The following is an 18904-nucleotide window of genomic DNA, read 5'->3' as shown; positions in this document are numbered from 1 at the left end:
CTGTGCATTGTATTTTTTCCACAGATTTCTTGCTACATTCATACGCAGAACAAAAATATATTGCTTATGTATTCTTGTAATGCTTAAAGAACACTGAGAGGAGTGGGGTGTTTGGAGTGAAAGTGACCTCACTTTTCTGTGCTTCTCTACTCTTTCCTTAACTCTATGCTCTCTCCATGTTAATGTGGGATTTGTGTATAGATAGTGTTTAAATGCAATTTGTGTCTTGGTTTGTATTGCATACTGATTGCATCATCCAGAGTGTACTATAGTCTGTAAAGAGTTAATTACTGAGAAGCTGTGATGACCTTGATGTGTGGCTGGAACTGGGGAGTGTCCAGACACAAGTGTGTATGCTTTACTGATTGCATCAGTTCAGTTCTGTTCTGCTGAGAAGTCAAGTTCTGTGTTTGTCTGCAAGTCTGTATGTTGTATAGTAAAACTTTGTATATATAGTTTTACCATCGTCTCTGATGTCTCTTCGTTCTCCATTCCACTGACTTCATCCAACTGCTGTTGCACTACGTAAATTACTCTGACACTCCACTCCTCTCTATTAGAGGACTTTCCTCCTCTCCACTGTTACCAGCTGATCACGCAGAACATTCTGATTTTAATTTTAAAAAATGTGTAGGCTACAATATATGTTTATTTACTGTATATGAGGCCCCTAGAACCATAAGGAATGCCAAAAAAGGTCACTGTTAATAACTCATTCTCGAATTGCCTCCCTTAAGAATCCAATTTATGCCTACTTTGGGAACCAAGGCTCTAGCTGGAAGGTCTTTTTCCCTTGGCAAGTGTCAGCATCAAAAAGCAGGGCATATATTAAATGAATAATCAGAAATATAAATAAATTACATTAAGAAAAACATGGCAAATGGCTAAATAAATACACTGCACAAAACCACAGTAGGTTATTACAACATTTATTGAAGTATAGAAGGCACTTACAATACCGGAGGACAGGGGTTAGGGGAGAATACCTCTAAAAAAGAAGCACCAGAAAATTCAATCAGAAAATGAAATTACACCAAAAAGAAAGAAGCCTTCACCCAGACAGAAAGAACACCCTTCTCCCGTGAACAGGACAGTACGTGGGAATAAGCTACAATCAACCCAACTACCAGTTAAAATAGTTAAGACTTAGTTTTATTTTTCTTATAAAAAGATAGAAATGTTTCTATTATTAGCCATTTTATTTTAAAAAAAGAATCCTTTCAATTGCTCGTCTGCAAAAAAGAAAAAGGAATCGTGAGTTAGTGGTTCTTCCGAAAGTTCGGGCCTCTCAGTTCTTGCATTGCAAGAGGTCTTGGTACATTTCGATGAGATGGGCCGCCTCTCTCTGGCCAGAAAGCAAAGCACCGTGGGTCGTGGAATAGTATTTCCTGTGAGTGGCTTCGCCCGAAAACAGCACCTGCATAGGCTGGAGAGGGAGGAAAGGGAAACACACGTATATACTCAAATATAAACCGACCCAAATATAAGCCAGGGAACCTAATTTTACCACAAACAACTGGGAAAACTTATTAACTCGAGTATAAGCCAAGGGTGGGAAATGCAACCGCTACTAGTCAATTTCAAAAATAAAAATAGATACAGTAGAGTTTCACTTATCCAAGCTTCACTTATCCAATGTTCTGTATTATCCAACGCAGTCTGCTTTTAGTAGTCAATGTTTTTGTAGTAAACGTTGCAATGTTTGGGTGCTAAATTGGTAAATACAGTAATTACTACATAACATTACTGTGTATTGAACTGCTTTTTCTGTCAATTCGTTGTAAAACATGATGTTTTGGTGCTTAATTTGTAAAATCATAATATAATTTGATGTTTAATAGGCTTTTTTCTTAATCCCTCCTTATTATCCAACATTTTCGCTTATCCAATGTTCTGCCGGCCTGTTTATGTTGGATAAGTGAGACTCTACTGTACCAATAAAATTACATTAATTGAAACATCAGTAGGCCGGGCTGTGGCGCAGGCTGGTGAGCAGTCTGCTGCAGTAAATCACTCTGACCATGAGGTCATGAGTTCGAGGCCAGCTGTGGCGGGGTAAGCACCCGTCAATTAAAAAAAAAATAGCCCCTGCTCGTTGCTGACCTAGCAACCCGAAAGATAGTTGCATCTATCAAGTAGGAAATAAGGTACCACTTATAAAGTGGGGAGGCAAATTTAACTAACTTACGACGTTGGAATGAGGAAGTGCCGTCACAGTGGATAAAGAAGCAGCTGCTCCCCCCTGTGGCCAGAATCGAACATCCCCTCAGGAGAAGGTTAAATTGCCTCTGTGTCTGTCTCTGTCTTGGTTCTATGTGTATATGGGCATTGAATGTTTGCCCTATATGTATATAATGTGATCCGCCCTGAGTCCCCTTTGGGGTGAGATGGGTGGAATATAAATACTGTAAATAAATAAATGTTTCTTAATATTTACATAAAACTATAATTTAAGATAATAATAAGACTTTAATAAGATAGCACTGTCCAACTCTGATTACCTATATACTTGACTACAAGCCAGCCAGGATCCTCACTCAAATATAAGCTGAAGGGGAATTTTTTAGCCTTATAAAAGGGCTGAAATTTTCAGCTTATACTCAAGTATATATGGTACTTATTTTAAAAAGTATTTTCAAAAAGGAAACAAGTTGATTCTGGTCTATGAAGTCTAGACCAGGCATGAGCCAACTAGGGCCCTCCAGGTGTTTTGGACTTCAGCTCCCACAATTCCTAACAGCCTACCGGCTGTTAGGAATTGTGGGAGCTGCAGTCCAAAACACCTGGAGGGCCCAAGTTGGCCCATGCATGGTCTAGATCGTGGGAAAGTGTCTAGAGTAGAACAACCAAAATAATCAAAGGTTTGGAAACCATGAATCTCTAGGAGGACAGTTTGAGGGATCTGAGGACGTTTGACTTGGAGAAGAGAAGACTGAGAGGGGACATGAAAGCCATGCTTTCATATTTGAGAGAATGTCCTATTGAAGAGGGAGACAGCTTGTTTTTTACTGCTCTGGAGACTAAGACAGAGCAATGGATTCAAATGGCAGGAAAAGAGATTCCACCTAAGCATTAGGAAGAACTTCCTGATGGTAAGAGTAATTTTTGGCAGTGGAATCTCCTTCCTTGAAATCTGGTGGAGTCTTCTTCTCTGGAGGTTTTTAAGCAAAGGCTGGATGGCTATCTGTTGGGAGGGCTTGGATCATGTGTTCTTTAGTACTGGATGGCCCTTGGGGTCTCTTACAACTCCCTTCCACATCAACAGACAACAGCCTCCAGGGACTGACAACTGTCAGTCAAAGGGAAGATGCACACAAGAACTATGCACAGGTGTGGCATCAAATTTCCTCATTCCATGCCAGGTGTAACTTAAGTCCTAAGTGAGTAAGGTCCAACAACAGGAGTGGGCAACTTGAGACTATCTTGGATGCTACTGGACTTCAATGTTGTTTCATGGATAGAGGTGATGAGAGCTGCTGTCTATCATCTGGAAGGTCAAAAGCTGCCCTTCCATGAACTATATATTTATTATTATTTATTAGTAAAATGTATATCCCGCCCTTCTCACCCCAAAGGGGACTCAAGTATATATACATACAATATATTATATTATACGACTATATTGCAATATTATTAGTAATATTGCATGCAATATAAATATATAATTATAATAGTAAATTATAATTATTATTACATTGTATTACATCATAATATTATTATTATTATTACATGTATATACAATATATTATATTAGTATAGTTTAATATTATTATATATTATTATATTGTTAAATTGATACAGGAGACATGGTGGAAAGATGTCTTCCTGGCCCCGCCTTCTTCATTCTGGTCCAGTTAGACAATCTTGTGTTCACATAAAATATGGTAAGGATATTATGGGTGCATCTACACTGCAGAATTAGTGCAGTCTGATACTACTTTAACTGCCAATGGCTCAGTACTATGAGACTGTGCTAGTTGTAAAATCATGAGTGTTGCACTTCGGCAAAGTTTTTAGTCTTCTCTGCCAAAGAGTGTTGGTGCTTCACCAAACTACAAATCCCAGGATTCCATACATTGAGCTATGGCAGTTAAAGCAGTGTCAAACTGCATTTAATTCTACAGTGTAGATGTACCCTATAATCACCCGTCACGCTCCATGTAAGTGTAACCCTGGGAGGTTGACATTCAGTAATAATGATTAATTTAAGAATGTAGAAGGTTCAAGTAATGTCTCTTAAGGTGCCTGATTAATTCCTTGCAGAGTTGTTTTCAGACACAAAAGTGTTTCCACTCCCAAAAGCAGCTGAGTCCCCTTCCATGTGGCACTTACAGCTGTCTTCAAGCTCTCGGTATAAGGCAGTGGCTTTGCAAGTTTCTCCACGTCTGCTCCGCTAGACCCAACTTGAGTGTAGGAGTAGGACCCACGGAAAAAGGGATTGCTGCCCCACGAGGATCGGAGGATCCGCCGAGGTTTTGGAATGTCTGGATTCCCTGAAAGAGACGAGAGGAATGAAAAACCATTAGGGAAATGCAGAGGTTAGCATGAAGTTCCAATAACCAGAGATGCTCAAGATCTCAAAGTGTCTATGGGTTCATCTACACTGTAGAAGTAATGTCATTGGACACCACTGTAAATGTCATGGTTCAATACTATGGGATGCTGGGAATAGTGGTTTTGTCAAAGTAATTTCCAGCGCAGAAGCAGTTGGATGGATCAGTGGAACGCAGAACGAAGAGACATCAGAGACGATGGTAAAACTATATACAAGTTTTACTGATTTCAGTAATAATCAAGACAAACAGACTTGTAGACAATGCACACAGGACTTGACTCTCAGCAGACAGCACTCGACACAACTCAGAACAGAACTGAACAGATCTGATGCAATCAGCAATGCACACATACTTGTGTCTGGACACTCCCTGGTTCCAGCCACACACCAAGGACATCACAGCTTCTCAGAAATTAACTCTTTCCAGACTATAGTTACACTCTGGATGATGCAATCAGTATGCAATACTGGCAAGACACAAATTTCATTTAAACACTACCAATCCACAAATCCCACAAGGTCTTGAGTCTTCTCTGCCAAAGAGGTCTGATGCCTCACCAAACTACAGCTTCCAGGATTCCATAGCATTGAGCCATGGAAGTTAAAAGTTGTGTCAAACTGCATTATTTCTACAATGTAGATCAGTGGTTCTCAAGCTGAGGTCCACAGATGTTTTTGGCCTTGAACTCCCAGAAATCCTAACAGATGGTAAACTGGCTGGGATTTCTAGGAGTTGTTGGCCAAAAACATCTGGGGACCTCAAGTTGAGAACCACTGGTGTAGATGCACCCATGTTGAGATCATTAGTCCAACTGGCCCACCATGGTCATCTCTTACTGGCTACTTGGGTCCAAGAAATCTCCTTTTGTACAAATATGGGTTTAAGGGCACAGGACCTCTGTGAAAGTGGGAAAACTACAAGCAAACAAATTACTATTTTTGTCCAAACCTGAGAGAATACCTCTCTAGGTCTTCCAGCATCATTCTATTGTCAACTTCCACTGGAACCTGGCCATATAATTGTTTAACAAGGCCTAGAAAATCCTAAAAACATGTTCTTTTAAAAAAATAACAGGTCAGAAGCTGACTCCAGAGTAGCATGAAGGACCTAGAGATTCCAAGAGAGAAGATTTTGCATCAAATCTGCAAAAGTCAAAATCAGGAATGTGGAGGAATACCTGAATTCCAAAATTCATCCACAAAACATCCTAAATACTTCCAGTCCCAATCATTCCTCATAAGGGGTACTCAAATTATACTATATTGAGTTTTATAAGGTCCATCTGAAGAAGCCTGAAAACCCAGAAGAAAGTGGGATAAAGGCAGGAGTGGCTTTCAAACTCACAACCGTATTGCATGCTTGATTGCGAAACTTCATGGAAAACACATGATTAAAAAGTTCAAAAAAAATCCAATATTGCGGAAAAAAAAAAACCCCGCTGCTTTGGAGCACAGTATATCCCAGCACTCCCCAAAACAATGGGAGTTCCTTGTGGTGTGCTGGTGTCGACTGCTCCAGCACTTATCCTCATTTTGAAATCTCAAAACAGCTGGTGGACAGGACACAGAGATGGTGAAATGAAAGCACTCAAGGAAAGCAATTCCCATTAGACCTCTCTACAACCATTTGTATCACTGAAAGGAAGTAAAGTTTGAAATTACAGTGATTGCCAGCATGTCACAGGCAAGTGACCCCAAAGGGAAAAGGGGTTCAAAAGAGCAAACCTGGAGGCACCAGGAGTGAGGAAGAGACAATGATAGAAAATCTGCTTATGCGCCCTTCGTTATATCCACATCAGGGCTGCAACATTGATGAAATGCTGATGAGGTGCAGCGCATCTCGAAGCATCATTAGAGAAAAAAATTAAAGGAAAACTTCTGGCGGATATCCCGTCATACCTTTTGCATTTCCATTCAATAAGCATTAACTGGATTTTTGTGGATGCCATGGGACCACTTACTGGGACTAATGGGTCTGTATATGTGATTCAGTGATTTTTAAACCCACTTCCTTACTCTGGATTAAACGGTTGTCTGGAAGGGCCTTCAAAAGCAGTAAATGTCATATGGCTCCAAAAAGCTCCAAAGGCTAGTGTAAGAATAGAGGTGAGAGCCCACCTATCCCTCACTTTGCATGGAAGTCGTATTTAGACTTGGAGTGATCCAAGTTCTGGAGTCTTTAAATTCACAAAAAATTCTGGTGAAGATGACTGACAAAGTTATAACACAAAAAAAAGTGGAAGATGCCTTATCCTAAATCAGATTATTGTGGGTCCTTAGCATTGGGCCGGGCTGTGGCACAGCTGGTTAGTAGCCAGCTGCAATAAATCTCTACTGACAGGGAGGTCATGAGTTCAAAACCAGCCCGGGTCGGATTGAGTGCCCGACCATTAATAGCCTAGCTCGTTGTTTACCTAAGCAACCCGGAAAGACAGTTGCATCTGTCAAGTAGGAAAATTTGGAGACCACTTATGCGAGAGGCTAATTTAACTAATTTATGTCACCATAAAAATGTCCAGCAGCGTGCATGCGGAAGAATGAGGAAGTTCTCCATCAAGGACTTGGTGTCACAGTGGAAGATGAAGCAGCAGCTCCCCTTGTGGTCGGAATCAAGCATACCCTCATGAAGCCGGAAGCTGGAAAATGTTAAATAGCCTCTGTGTCTCTGTCTATATATCGTATGTCTAATGGCATTGAATATTTGTCATGTGCATGTACATTGTGATCAACTCAGAGTCCCCTTTGGGGTGAGAAGGAATATAAATACTGTAAATACAGTAGAGTCTCACTTATCCAACATAAATAGGCCGGCAGAACGTTGGATAAGCGAATATGTTGGATAATGAGGAGAGATTAAGAAAAAGCCTATTAAACATCAAAATAGGTTATGATTTTACAAATTAAGCACCAAAACATCACGTTTTACAACAAATTTGACAGAAAAAGTAGTTCAATACGCAGTAAAGCTATGTAGTATTTACGAATTTAGCACCAAAATATCACGATTTATTGAAAACATTGACTACAAAAAGGCGTTGGATAATCCAGAACGTTGGATAAGCGAGTGTTGGATAAGTGAGACTCTACTGTAAATAAATAAATAATAAATAAAAATGGTTGAGATTTGGATCTAGGCCCCCCACGGATATCAAAATCTGCGGATGTTCAAGTCCCATTGTATACCATGGTGTAACACAATGGTGTAATAAGATGGCAAAATCAAAGATTGCTTTTGGGATCTGTTTTTAATATATTCAGGCAGTGGATGGTTGAATCCGTAGATGAAAACTCCATAGATACAGTGGACTGACTGAATCATAAACAGAATACAGACCCTACATAAGCAACAAGTGCACACAACTACATTATATTCAACATCAATCTTCTTACAAGTGCATAGAGCTAGGTAGCACTGCTATTGCATTGAAAATACATATTTAGACCAAAAGCAAGATGAAAGGGATGAAAAGATGTCAGATTCCTTCAAGAAATATCCTTTTGATGAAGAACTCCAATTTTTTTACAATGACATGAAAGATGCTCTCTAAGCATTTGGAAGAAATAAATCATCAGAAAAAGCCGCGCAGCAATAGAACTATTTCATGCCGCAGAGACAGAATCTTATTTAAAAAATACTGATAATACAAGATTAGCATAACTTTAAAGTGTTAGGTAAAGAGATGGAAATTTGTGAAGATCTCCTGTAATGTGACTCAGAATTAAATCAAAACAGAGTCTGCAGTCAAGAAATCACCAAGGGCGAAAAATGAGAAAGACAGCTATGAAGGAACTAGATCAAATCCTCAAGTGCAAATATAAATAATTAAATATCAAAGATATAAAAGATATATAAATGAATAACAAAGTCAGAATCATCTATGTAATACTATTCCCAATTTCTATTTATGACTGTGAAAGCCAGAAAGTGAACACAGCTGTCAGGAAAAGGTGAACTCGGGGTGCACCGATACCAAATAATTAATGCAGTTTGACACCTCTTTTACCACCCATCCTGGAAGAGGAGGGATATAAACAAACACCCCAGGAGAAAAGCAGGGTAGAACTCTAATGAATACAATTAAGGGAATAAAATATACAAAACTGTGGACCGGTGCAATCTCCAAGATAACAGGAAGTTACCCAAAATTAGTTGGACTGGTGGTCCATTTAGCTCAGGCATGGGCAAACTTCGGCCCTCCAGGTGTTTTGGACTTCAACTTTCACAATTCCTAACAGCCTACCGGCACTGTATCACAAGGAGATGGTGGCAGGATAGAAATAAAGTGTGGATATAGATATAGAGATACAGGAGCCTCCGGTGGCGCAGTGTGTTAAAGCGCTGAGCTGCTGAACTTGCAGACCAAAAGGGCGCAGGTTTGAATCTAAGGAGTGGAGTGAGCACCCGCTGTTAGCTCCAGCTTCTGCCAACCTAGCAGTTCGAAAACATGTAAATGTCAGTAGATCAATAGGTACCGCCCTGGTGGGAAGGTAACGGCGCTCCATGCAGTCATGTCTATGGCCACATGACCTTGGAGGTGTCTACGGACAACGCCGGCTCTTTGGCTTAGAAATGGAGATGAGCACCAACCCCCAGAGTCAGACATGACTGGACTTAACGTCAGGGGAAACCTTTACCTTTACTTATAGATATAGATATAGGTACACACACACATACATATAGCTTCAATTTAAGAACAAACCTGCAGAACCTATCTTGTTCGCAATCTGGGGACTGACTATATAAGGAAAATATAGATATTCCAAAATAAGGAAACAAAATCCCAAGCAGTTCTGGTCCTGAGCATTTCGGATAAGGGATCTTCAATACAACTTGGACTGGCAGTAACAGTTCTCCCAAGTTACCAGATTAAATCCTTTTCTATCCCTACCTGGAAGCTCTACCTGGTATTTCCTGGTCGTCTGGTATTCAAGCACTAACCAGATTTGATAGTACTATTTAGATTCCAAATTTCCATAAAGCCAAGAGAAAACAGTGCACCTGTCAAAACAGCCCCAAATTTAAAGGCCTTCCTAACACTGTGCTCAAATATGCAAGTTATCCGAGTGACAGTCGAACAACAGCAACAACAAGGGAAGATCAAAAGGAAGAGCTGAGACGTTCAGGGTGGTGAAATTCATCCCCAGGAAAACAGAAAGAGACAGAGACAGACAGTACATTTGTGAGTTTACTGAGTGTTGGGAGGGAGGCCAAAAGCTATCACAGTCCAAAGCACTGGAAAGCTCCTGGCTCCCCCAAAATCCAGGCACCTAATACAGCGGACTTAAGTCCACAAAGCCTTGTTTACAAGGCAGTGGGTTGTTTGAATGGAGCACCACTTTAATCAGATTTACAAAGAGCCGCAGTGGTCAATGGTTCCTAGGCCGCTCTAGTCCGGTGCATTTGGACAGCTAAATCCCAATAATCCACTCTGCCAACTTGTATGGGAAATCAAAGCCCTGGAGATTAATCATTTCTGCAATGAAAGGGGCGCCAAAACCCAGTGATCAGGAGTGCTAAACATCACAGAATTTAAATCCGACCCAGTGCTCAGACAAAGTCCCTGGCATAACTCTCTCCAAGAGCACCAAGAGCAGCTGTTTTCAAATGTGGATGCTGGAAAGATTTCCTTGGAGGGCAGATCCATTAGACACTCTCAAGGTGAATCTTTCATGCAATGGATGCATGCAGAGATGAATGAATCGCGAAACATGCTCAGAATTCCCTGCCATAAACAAAAGTAAGTTTTCTTGCAGTTGGAAAGATTCAGAAACTATGGAAAAGGCAAGCAAAAATATTGTCTAGCCTCCAACCTAAGACTGAGCATTATATGAGTGCAACACAATAGTGGGGAAAAGTGTGTTCCATACATAACCTGGAGCCAGTATTGTGTGGTGGTTTGACCACTGGACCAAGATCCTGGGAGACCAGGTTTTGAATCCTGCTCAGCCATGGAAACCTATTGGATGGGCATCATAAGTCAGACTCTCAGCCTCAGAGAAAAGCAAGGGCAAACCTCCTTGGAAGAAATCCTGCCAAGAAAACCCTATGATAGAGTCACCAGAAGTTGGAAATAACCTGAGGGCACACAACAACAAAAAAAGCCACATAAATTGGAGCATGTTTTCCCCAACTGGTACATAACGCTTCCAGGGAGGCCACAGAAGAAGACAGAGAAAATCAAGTGTGTGTGCATGACACGGAGAGAGTTAGGTGATCAACCGTTATGGTCCACCTGCAACAAGCAATTCCTTCTGCCAATAATGGGCCCAAGGAACATATACACGCAAATGCAAACATAAGAGTGCTGGAGGAGAGTTAAAGCATGAGCCACGCAAATCCTTGAACTTTTGAGAAGACAAGTTAAAAGGCTCTCCTTCCTACAAGACATTGGGAGCATTATTAGGTTCTCTCCACAGCAAGAGGTCGATGGGAATCTTGAGTCCAGTGACAGAAGTCACATGTTCCCAACCCCAGAACTGAATCCTAACATCTAAAGGGACATTGGCTCTACAACATCTGGAGCAGATCACCTTTTTACATGAAGGACTCATTTGCTTAGGGGCTATATGTCAGAGAATGCCACTATTCATGCTGGCCGGGGGCTTTTGAGAGCCAAGACCCAAAAAAGGAGAATTTTCCAATACCAGTGGTGGTGAAACATAAAGTTCCTAGGATGAACCTTCTCTCAGAAGCAAAAAATATTTAATAAGTGGGAAGGGGCTACAGCTGAGAAGAAGAACACATATTTAGCCTAACAATTGCCAGGATCTCCAGTTAAATCATCATCACCAACACCAGCAATTTCCTGTGGACCTACTTTATCCTTTGGGGTCCCTTCCAGGACCCCCTGCAGATGCTTTGAGTCTCTATCCTCTTTGAGTCTCTTTTTTTGAGAGATAAAGCAGGATGCAAATAAATGAAGATGATGATAATGATGATTATGATCATCTGAAGATGCCAGCCACAGATGAAGGTGAAACGTCAGGAAAAAATGCTGCTAGAACATGGCCATACTGTCCAGAAACTACACAACACCCCAACAACAACAACAACAACAACAACAACAACGGAAACACACAAACAATCACACATTTCAGTGTGACTGCATTCATATCACCGCCATTTACTAATATGAGGCAAAACTATCTGCCATTGCTGGAAAACGCGGTCAGAATCATGCAGATCCATAGGGTCCACTGTAATACTATATATTTCTCTTCCTGTCGCCTGAGGCGAGGAACAGCCAATAACACGTAACACTAGTTAAAATACCATACAATACAGATGCATATTCAAATCCATCAATAAATACTTTAAAAACCACAATTTAAAAACCATCTTGATAGTCCTGCCAGAAGAGACTGGTCTTTATTGCTGATTTAAACTCAGATAGTGTCTGGAGATGACAAATCTCTTCCGGCAGGCCATTCCATAGTCTGGGTGAGGGAGAACAAAACATCAGTCCAGTTTTGGATGACAGAAGCAGATATCTCCAGACAAGACTGGAAAAGGTTTAGGGAAACTGTTGCCTGAGGCTTGATACCTTTATTGCTCTGCCTGTATTTGCAGATGAGACACGGAAACTAATGTAGACGCTTGCCTAGACCCATCAACCAAATTATGGCCAAAAGAAAAATGGTGATTCATATTTTTGGGTATTCTCCCTTCCTTGTTAGGTCCCAGCCGCCTAGGACATCAAGGCCTGCAGTGTTTCGGGACCTGCACTTTGACACAGATAATGATGAGGAATTCACTGACATTGCACCCTCCACAGAAGGGCCTTTACAGCTGCAGGTGCCTGAAGATGTTGACTCTGGAGATTTGTTAATTGGAGAGGATTCTTCTAGTCTTCCCTCGCAGACAGAGCCAGATGTGGAAGAAATGCCTGGGAACAGGGTTTTTAATCGTAGAGATTTTGTGACTAGACAAAGAAGTGCAAAATAGGAAATTTGCCGCAGCCAGAGACTGGCAAACAGATGGGAAAACGGGTAGCATTCCCTTGAGAAAGTTTTGGGAGTTTGTATTCCCCAAATTCTGAACAAACCAGAATCTGTTAAAAGTGTGTTGTTCGGTAGATTCCCTTGCGGTGTCAATGATGCTTTCTGGAGAAAGGTTTCTCCGTTCCTAGTTCCTGTTTCAAGCCAAGTTTCCAGTTTCCAGTCGGGTAAAGTAGACCCTGACTTTACTTCTGATGTTATTCCTTGTTCCTGATTCAAGTTTGCCTCAGCTTTAACAACTTTGTTACCTTGATTGCTACGAAGCATTTCCAGTGGATTTGATTTCTGCCAGCCTTGTTTCCCTGTTTAACTTCATGGACTTTGATTTCTTGGGAGAGCTATCGAGTTCTTATTGGATTATAATATCGGACCTTTTCCTTCACACAATTGAAACTGTCATTGACTTTCTGAAAAGAACTATTCCTTACTCAGACTCTATACCTAATTTCTTTTGGATTTATAATTGTTTTAATAAAGATACAGTGTGTTATATTGGCTCTTGTCTGGTTTTCGAGTGCTCACGCTGCCTTGGGGTGCAACATTCCTCCTCTAATCCCCAACTCCATTTATTTATTTACAGTATTTATATTCCACCCTTCTCACCCCGAAGGGGACTCAGGGCAGATCACATTACACATATAAGGCAAACATTCAATGCCTTGGCATAGAACAAAGACAAAGACAAACACAGGCTCTGAGCTGGCCTCGAACTCATGAACTCTTGGTCAGAGTGATTAGTCTCAGCTGGCTGCATCTGGCTGCTCACCAGCTTGCGCCACAGCCCGTGCCTCCATTCCCACCAAAATGAAAGCCTGGGTATGCAAACCTGTGAATTTACGCAGCATTTCCGTGCAGGTCTCCGCCACTGTTTCGTCGTCGTATTTCTCCATGATCAGGGCCTCCTCCCCACAAATCCAGCCACTCAGCACATGGCCATAACGCTCCGGCGGGTAGAGGACATCGAAGCTGCAGATCTTCTTGTACCACAGCTCCTCGGGGTAGGTGAGGCTCTCCGCCTCCGCTTCATCTTCCCAAACGAACTGGATGCTGTTGCACTCAGGGCTCCAGAAGGGCTCCTCAAACTCCAGGAAGATCTTGTCGGTGGTGCTAATGCCCAGCTTCTGGATGGCCAGGACCTTCTCCTCTGGCAACTGGGGGGAGAACAAGTGCTCGTGGTGCTTCTTCAGGACCCCCAAGGACACCGTCACAATGACATGGTCGGCCAGGATGAACTCGCAGTCCTCGCACTCCAGGAGGACGTGGTACCCGGCTTCTTCCTCCATGCGGTCGCTATTATGGTCGGCCACACGCTCGATCTCCTTGCTGATGGACTGGTTCCAGTGGATGCACTTGACCGGCTTGTTCAGCTGGATGACAGCCTCAGGGATGGAGCAGGACAGGATCTCCACAATTTTGATGAAGCCACACGGGATGATGTGGTGGGCTCCAGGGATCTCAGTCCACTCCCCAAATTCGCTGAGCGAGACTTCGTCCATGCTGTGGGAGCTGCTCTCGCAACTTTCCACCTGGAGCAAAAGAGTCACAGAACATCATGGTGCAAAATAAAAAGTAAAGATTCAACTGTATAGTGATCTGTTTTCGTGAGTCTGATAAACTCCATCTTGAAAGTAGATGATGTCTCCCCATGGCCTGTATTGTTTGGGGAGTTCTGTCTTCTGTGTTGTGCTAGAAATGCTGCAACTTTAATATTATAAACCCAGCACCAACCAGCAAAATAAATTCTTATTTGTTTAGAAAAGTCCAAACTCTGCTCTCCCAGGTGTTTTGGACTTCAGCTCCCACAATTCTTGATTGTTGGCTGATGCTGCTGAGGCTTCTGGAAGTTGAAATCCAAAATACTTAAGAGGACCATAGTTTTGGAATCACTAACTTGGAATACAATTAGGCCTAAACTAGCTATGTTGCAACAGTCAATTGTATTCTACCCATATGTCTTGATTTATTTACATATAATGTGGAGGAAATCAGTGCAAGCAGGACAGAAATACAACTCACCTTCCTCCCACTTTACTGTGCTGTGCTCCATTGCTTCAAATGATTTTCACCTGCATTGCATAGTGGTTTTGAATGCTGGATCTAGTACTCTAAAATCCAGAGTATCTGCTTTGAACTGGATTATATGGCAGTGCAGATTTATATAACCCAGTTCAAAGCAGATAATCTGAATTATATGGCAGTGTAGAAGGGGCCCAAGAAAGTAAATTTCATATCAATGCTCAGCCATGGAAGACAACTGGGTGACTTGGGAATGTTTTTCTTTCATGGGGTGCTTTGAATGTGCTTTTCCTGCATGGTAGGGGGTTGGACTAGATGGCCCGTGCGGAGTCTTCCAATTCTATGATTCTATGATCTTCTTTAAACTAAGGCAATAATAAACATTCTCAAAATAATCTGGCCAAAACCCTTTACTATATGAGTGGCTGAAGTTGGAGTTACTGAGCCATGGACACCCACTGGTTGCCATTGGGCAAATCACACTCACTCAACCTAAAAAGAAGGTAAAGGGAACTCTCTTCCAAATAATACATCTCACTAAGAAAACCTTAGAATACAGTAACCTGGAGTTGACTTGAAAGCAAATCACAACTGCAACCACACTGAGCTGTTGTTTTAGTATCCCTTCTAGTCATTTTTAACTTGAGGGGCTTCAGTGGTGCAATGGGTTAAACCTTTGTGCCGGCTGAACTGCTGACCTGAAGGTTAGGTTGCTGACTTGAAGGCTGGCGATTCGAATCTGCGAGATGGGGTGAGCTCACGTATGTCAGCTCTAGTTTGCAGGGACATGAGAAAAGCCTCCCGGCACGATGGTAACACATCCGTTCATCCTCTGGGCAAAGTCTCTGTAGACGGCCAATTCTCTCACACCAGAAGCACCTTGCAGTATGTTCTCAAGTTGCTTCTGACATGATAAAAAAAAAATCTGGCTTATGGCAACCCTACTGCAGGTTTTTCTGGAGCTGAGTGTGTGGTTTACCCAAATCATCCAGTTGGTTTCCCTGGCTGAGTAGGAAACTAAACCCTAGTCTCCAAGGCTGAACCTATGCTGAAACAAAACTGGTCTGGAAGAAAATTACTTAAAGTAATACAGCATTTGACCTCCTTAGAAAAAAACTTAAATATATATGTTCCCGTACACATTTAAATGTGTGTATTCATAAGACAGTATGTTTGTATTGATAAGTATTTTCTCTATACTAGACCTAGTATTGAATAACATATGGGGTGTTTACACATATCTATTTTGGTACAACAATTACAGTTACTATAGTATGTGCCTATGTTTAGAATACAAGTAGCACGGAAAGGCCTTGAATTGGAGCAGGGCAAAGCAAGAGAGACAGCCATACCTCCATAACAACATACCGCAGTCTACTAGGAGAGGATTCTGAGACTACGGTTTTAAGAAGACAATAACCATATATCAAAAGACTATTAAAGATTTATTGTAAATATAGACAACCTGAAGAAGGATCCCCCAAAACAAGAACATTGTACCAGGGATTATTTCTTGTTGTATTAGTTGTGTACGTATATACACCATATTCTTGGACTGTTTACCGTTTGAGACTAATGTATGTTTTGTTTCACGTGTTACATTATAAGATAGTACCCAGCTGGGACTGTAAAGACAATACAAGATCAATACAAACATACTGTCTTATGAATACACACATTTAATGTGTTGTCGAAGGCTTTCATGGCCGGGATCACAGGGTTGTTGTATGTTTTTTGGGCTAAATGGCCATGTTCCAGAAAAATTCTCTCCTGATGTTTTGCCCACATCTATGGCAGGCAACCTCAGAGGTTTCTCCATACCTCACAACCTCTGAGGATGCCTGCCATAGATGTGGGCAAAACGTCAGGAGAGAATACTTTTGGAACATGGCCATACAGCCCGGACAACATACAGCAACACACACATTTAAATTTGTATGAGAACATATATATTTAAGTTTTTTTATTGATACCATTCTTGTAGCATTTTGATATAGATATCTGTGCCTTATCGACATTTGACCTCCTTGCCAGGCCAAAGACATTACTCAGCTTTACAGCATCTCAAACACAAAGAGCTGGTAGTGCTGCCTTACCTTAAGATACTGCTGGATCATGGCAAGCTTCAGCCTCCTGATCGCCTCCGAGTCATCCGGATCCTCTTTGATGCGCTTGCGCACGACATCTCGCGTGAAGACACCCACGCTGTTCTTGCTCTCAGCATTGACTGGTTTACCACTCTGGAAGAACTCCTGAGTCAGGTTATAGACCTGCTCCGGGACAAGGAGCGGGAACAAACAAATAAGGGGTTAATAATCCAGAGACTTAAGCATCAAGAACACATTTCTGGGCACAATCACATTTTCATCCCCACCCCACCTCACTCCCCAGAGATGGTGACCACATTCCTACACATTCCAACTTGATGAGGCCAAAATCCCAGCTAGCAAAAATATTTATAAGCCACTCCAGTCCTGGCCTCAGTGTAAAGCCGCACAGCTTCCATAAGCTACTTGCAACCGTAAGCAGATCACACATTCACAAGATGAACAAAACCGCTCTAAAACCCAGTTGGCCAATGGGCAGGGGCGAAATTAGCCGTTTTTATTGCTCTTCCTGCTGCCTTTGTGCAGAATGCCTAATTTTTAAATCTCGCATCGAGTGTGAACTTGTATTTCCAAAGCCCCAAGAAAGGGAAGGAGACTCTGAATCAACTGCATGACCTGGCATTGCAAGTGGCATTAAGCACATTCTAAGAAGCTCCAGGCAATACAGGTTGAGTACGCCTAATCTGAAATGCTTACATGTTTTGCATTTTTTTCTAATTTTGGAATTTGCATATGCATGCACACATTATGAAATACCAGGGAGATAGGACCCAAGGGAAGCTCAACTCACATTTCTCCCCATAACATGGACAGAGTAGAAACTCAAAACATAGCATCAATAAAGATGAAGACCAAGGCCATATAAAATCCAGATTATCTGATTTGAATTGGATTATATTTATTTCCAATATTTACATCCCGCACTTCTCACCTGAAGGGTGGCAGTGTAGACTCATAATCCAGTTCAAAGCAGATAGTGTGGATTATATGCTTTGATAATCTGGATTATATGGCAGTGTAAAAGGGGCCCAAGGCAAACTGACTTGGGAGTCAGTAACACTAGAATCTTTTTAAACCTCCCTGATACTATTTTTTAATTTGTGTTTTGTTTGCTTGCTACCCTAAGCATTGTTTACATAATAAAGAAAAGGAACGTGGGATGATTTACCATTAAATAAATATGCCATGAATTGTGCTGCATTATTATTACCCGACACCAAAAAAAGAAACTGCAAGGAAAAGGAAGGGGTGCTAAGTTCCCATTGGCACAACAGGATGAAGGCAGCATGGAACATGAACTGGCTCACTCTTGTAGCCTCACATATCTATTTGCTCAAGTCCCTTTCAAGGATAAGATAAGGCAGAGTCAAACAAATCTGTATGGTCAAATTTTTCCACATGCATATGTTCTTTTACTTACACAGGAACAAAAGGTACCCTGTACCTGTACCTTTTGTGTAAAAGAGGAAATTTCAGCAGCTATGCATCATCATCCAAGCAGGTAACAAGCACAAACTGCTGAAATGCCCTCTTCTTGTTGTTGTGCCTTCAAGTTCTTGTTGTGTGCCTTCACGTTCTTTCTGAACCATGGTCAACCTTTCACAGGGTTTTCTTTGGGTAGGGTGTTCTGTTGTGCTTTTGAGTAGACAAGTCCGTTATAACCTGGTCCATATCTACACTGAAACTTGCCCTGCTTACTTTTTAGTTTGATTCCGGTTCAGATTTATCTTCTCTACCTGTTGTATCTATTTGATGTATGTCCTATTTGTAATAGACACTCCCTAAATCAGTTTGGATTATCGCCCAGATGTTATCCTATATTGGACCTTTAATGCCTGGATGATTTTAACTATGTTGATGTTAACTATGACTTGTTTAAATTGTTTTTTAAATTGTGTTGTCTGATGTCTAAATTGTTGTTTTATGATTTTATGTGATTATATTGGGCTTGTTCCCCATGTGAGCTGCCCCGAGTCCCTTACTGGGGAGATGGAGGCAGCATACAAAAATAAATTTATTATTATTATTATTATTATTATTATTATTATTATTATTATTATTATTATTATTATTAGGGTTTGTTCAGGAGAAGTTTTTACCATCCTTGTGGGAAGTTTCTCTCATGTCCCTGCATGGGGAGCTGGAGCTGACAGAAGAAGCTCACCCGCTCTCCCTGGATTTGAACCGCCGACCTGTCCATTAGCAATCCTGCCCGCACAAGGGTTTA

General features: G+C 41.4%; 1 protein-coding gene across 1 annotated transcript in view; it reads right to left on the bottom strand.

Moving 5' to 3' along the window:
- Positions 1 to 912: 912 nt before the first annotated feature.
- The window catches only part of smox (spermine oxidase), a 75486-nt gene continuing 57494 nt past the window's right edge, over positions 913 to 18904 (bottom strand). The window contains exons 4-7 of the mRNA XM_062983670.1: positions 16666 to 16839; positions 13380 to 14079; positions 4333 to 4493; positions 913 to 1426 (exon numbers count right to left, since the gene is read on the bottom strand). Coding sequence (XP_062839740.1) covers positions 1289 to 1426; positions 4333 to 4493; positions 13380 to 14079; positions 16666 to 16839 — 1173 coding nt within the window. The 3' untranslated portion in view covers positions 913 to 1288. The remainder of the gene's footprint in view (positions 1427 to 4332; positions 4494 to 13379; positions 14080 to 16665; positions 16840 to 18904) is intronic.

The sequence above is a fragment of the Anolis carolinensis genome, chromosome 5 (genome assembly GCF_035594765.1).
Source record: "Anolis carolinensis isolate JA03-04 chromosome 5, rAnoCar3.1.pri, whole genome shotgun sequence".
In the NCBI taxonomy this organism is placed as follows: domain Eukaryota; kingdom Metazoa; phylum Chordata; class Lepidosauria; order Squamata; family Dactyloidae; genus Anolis; species Anolis carolinensis.
This window is presented reverse-complemented; position numbering and strand designations above follow the sequence as displayed.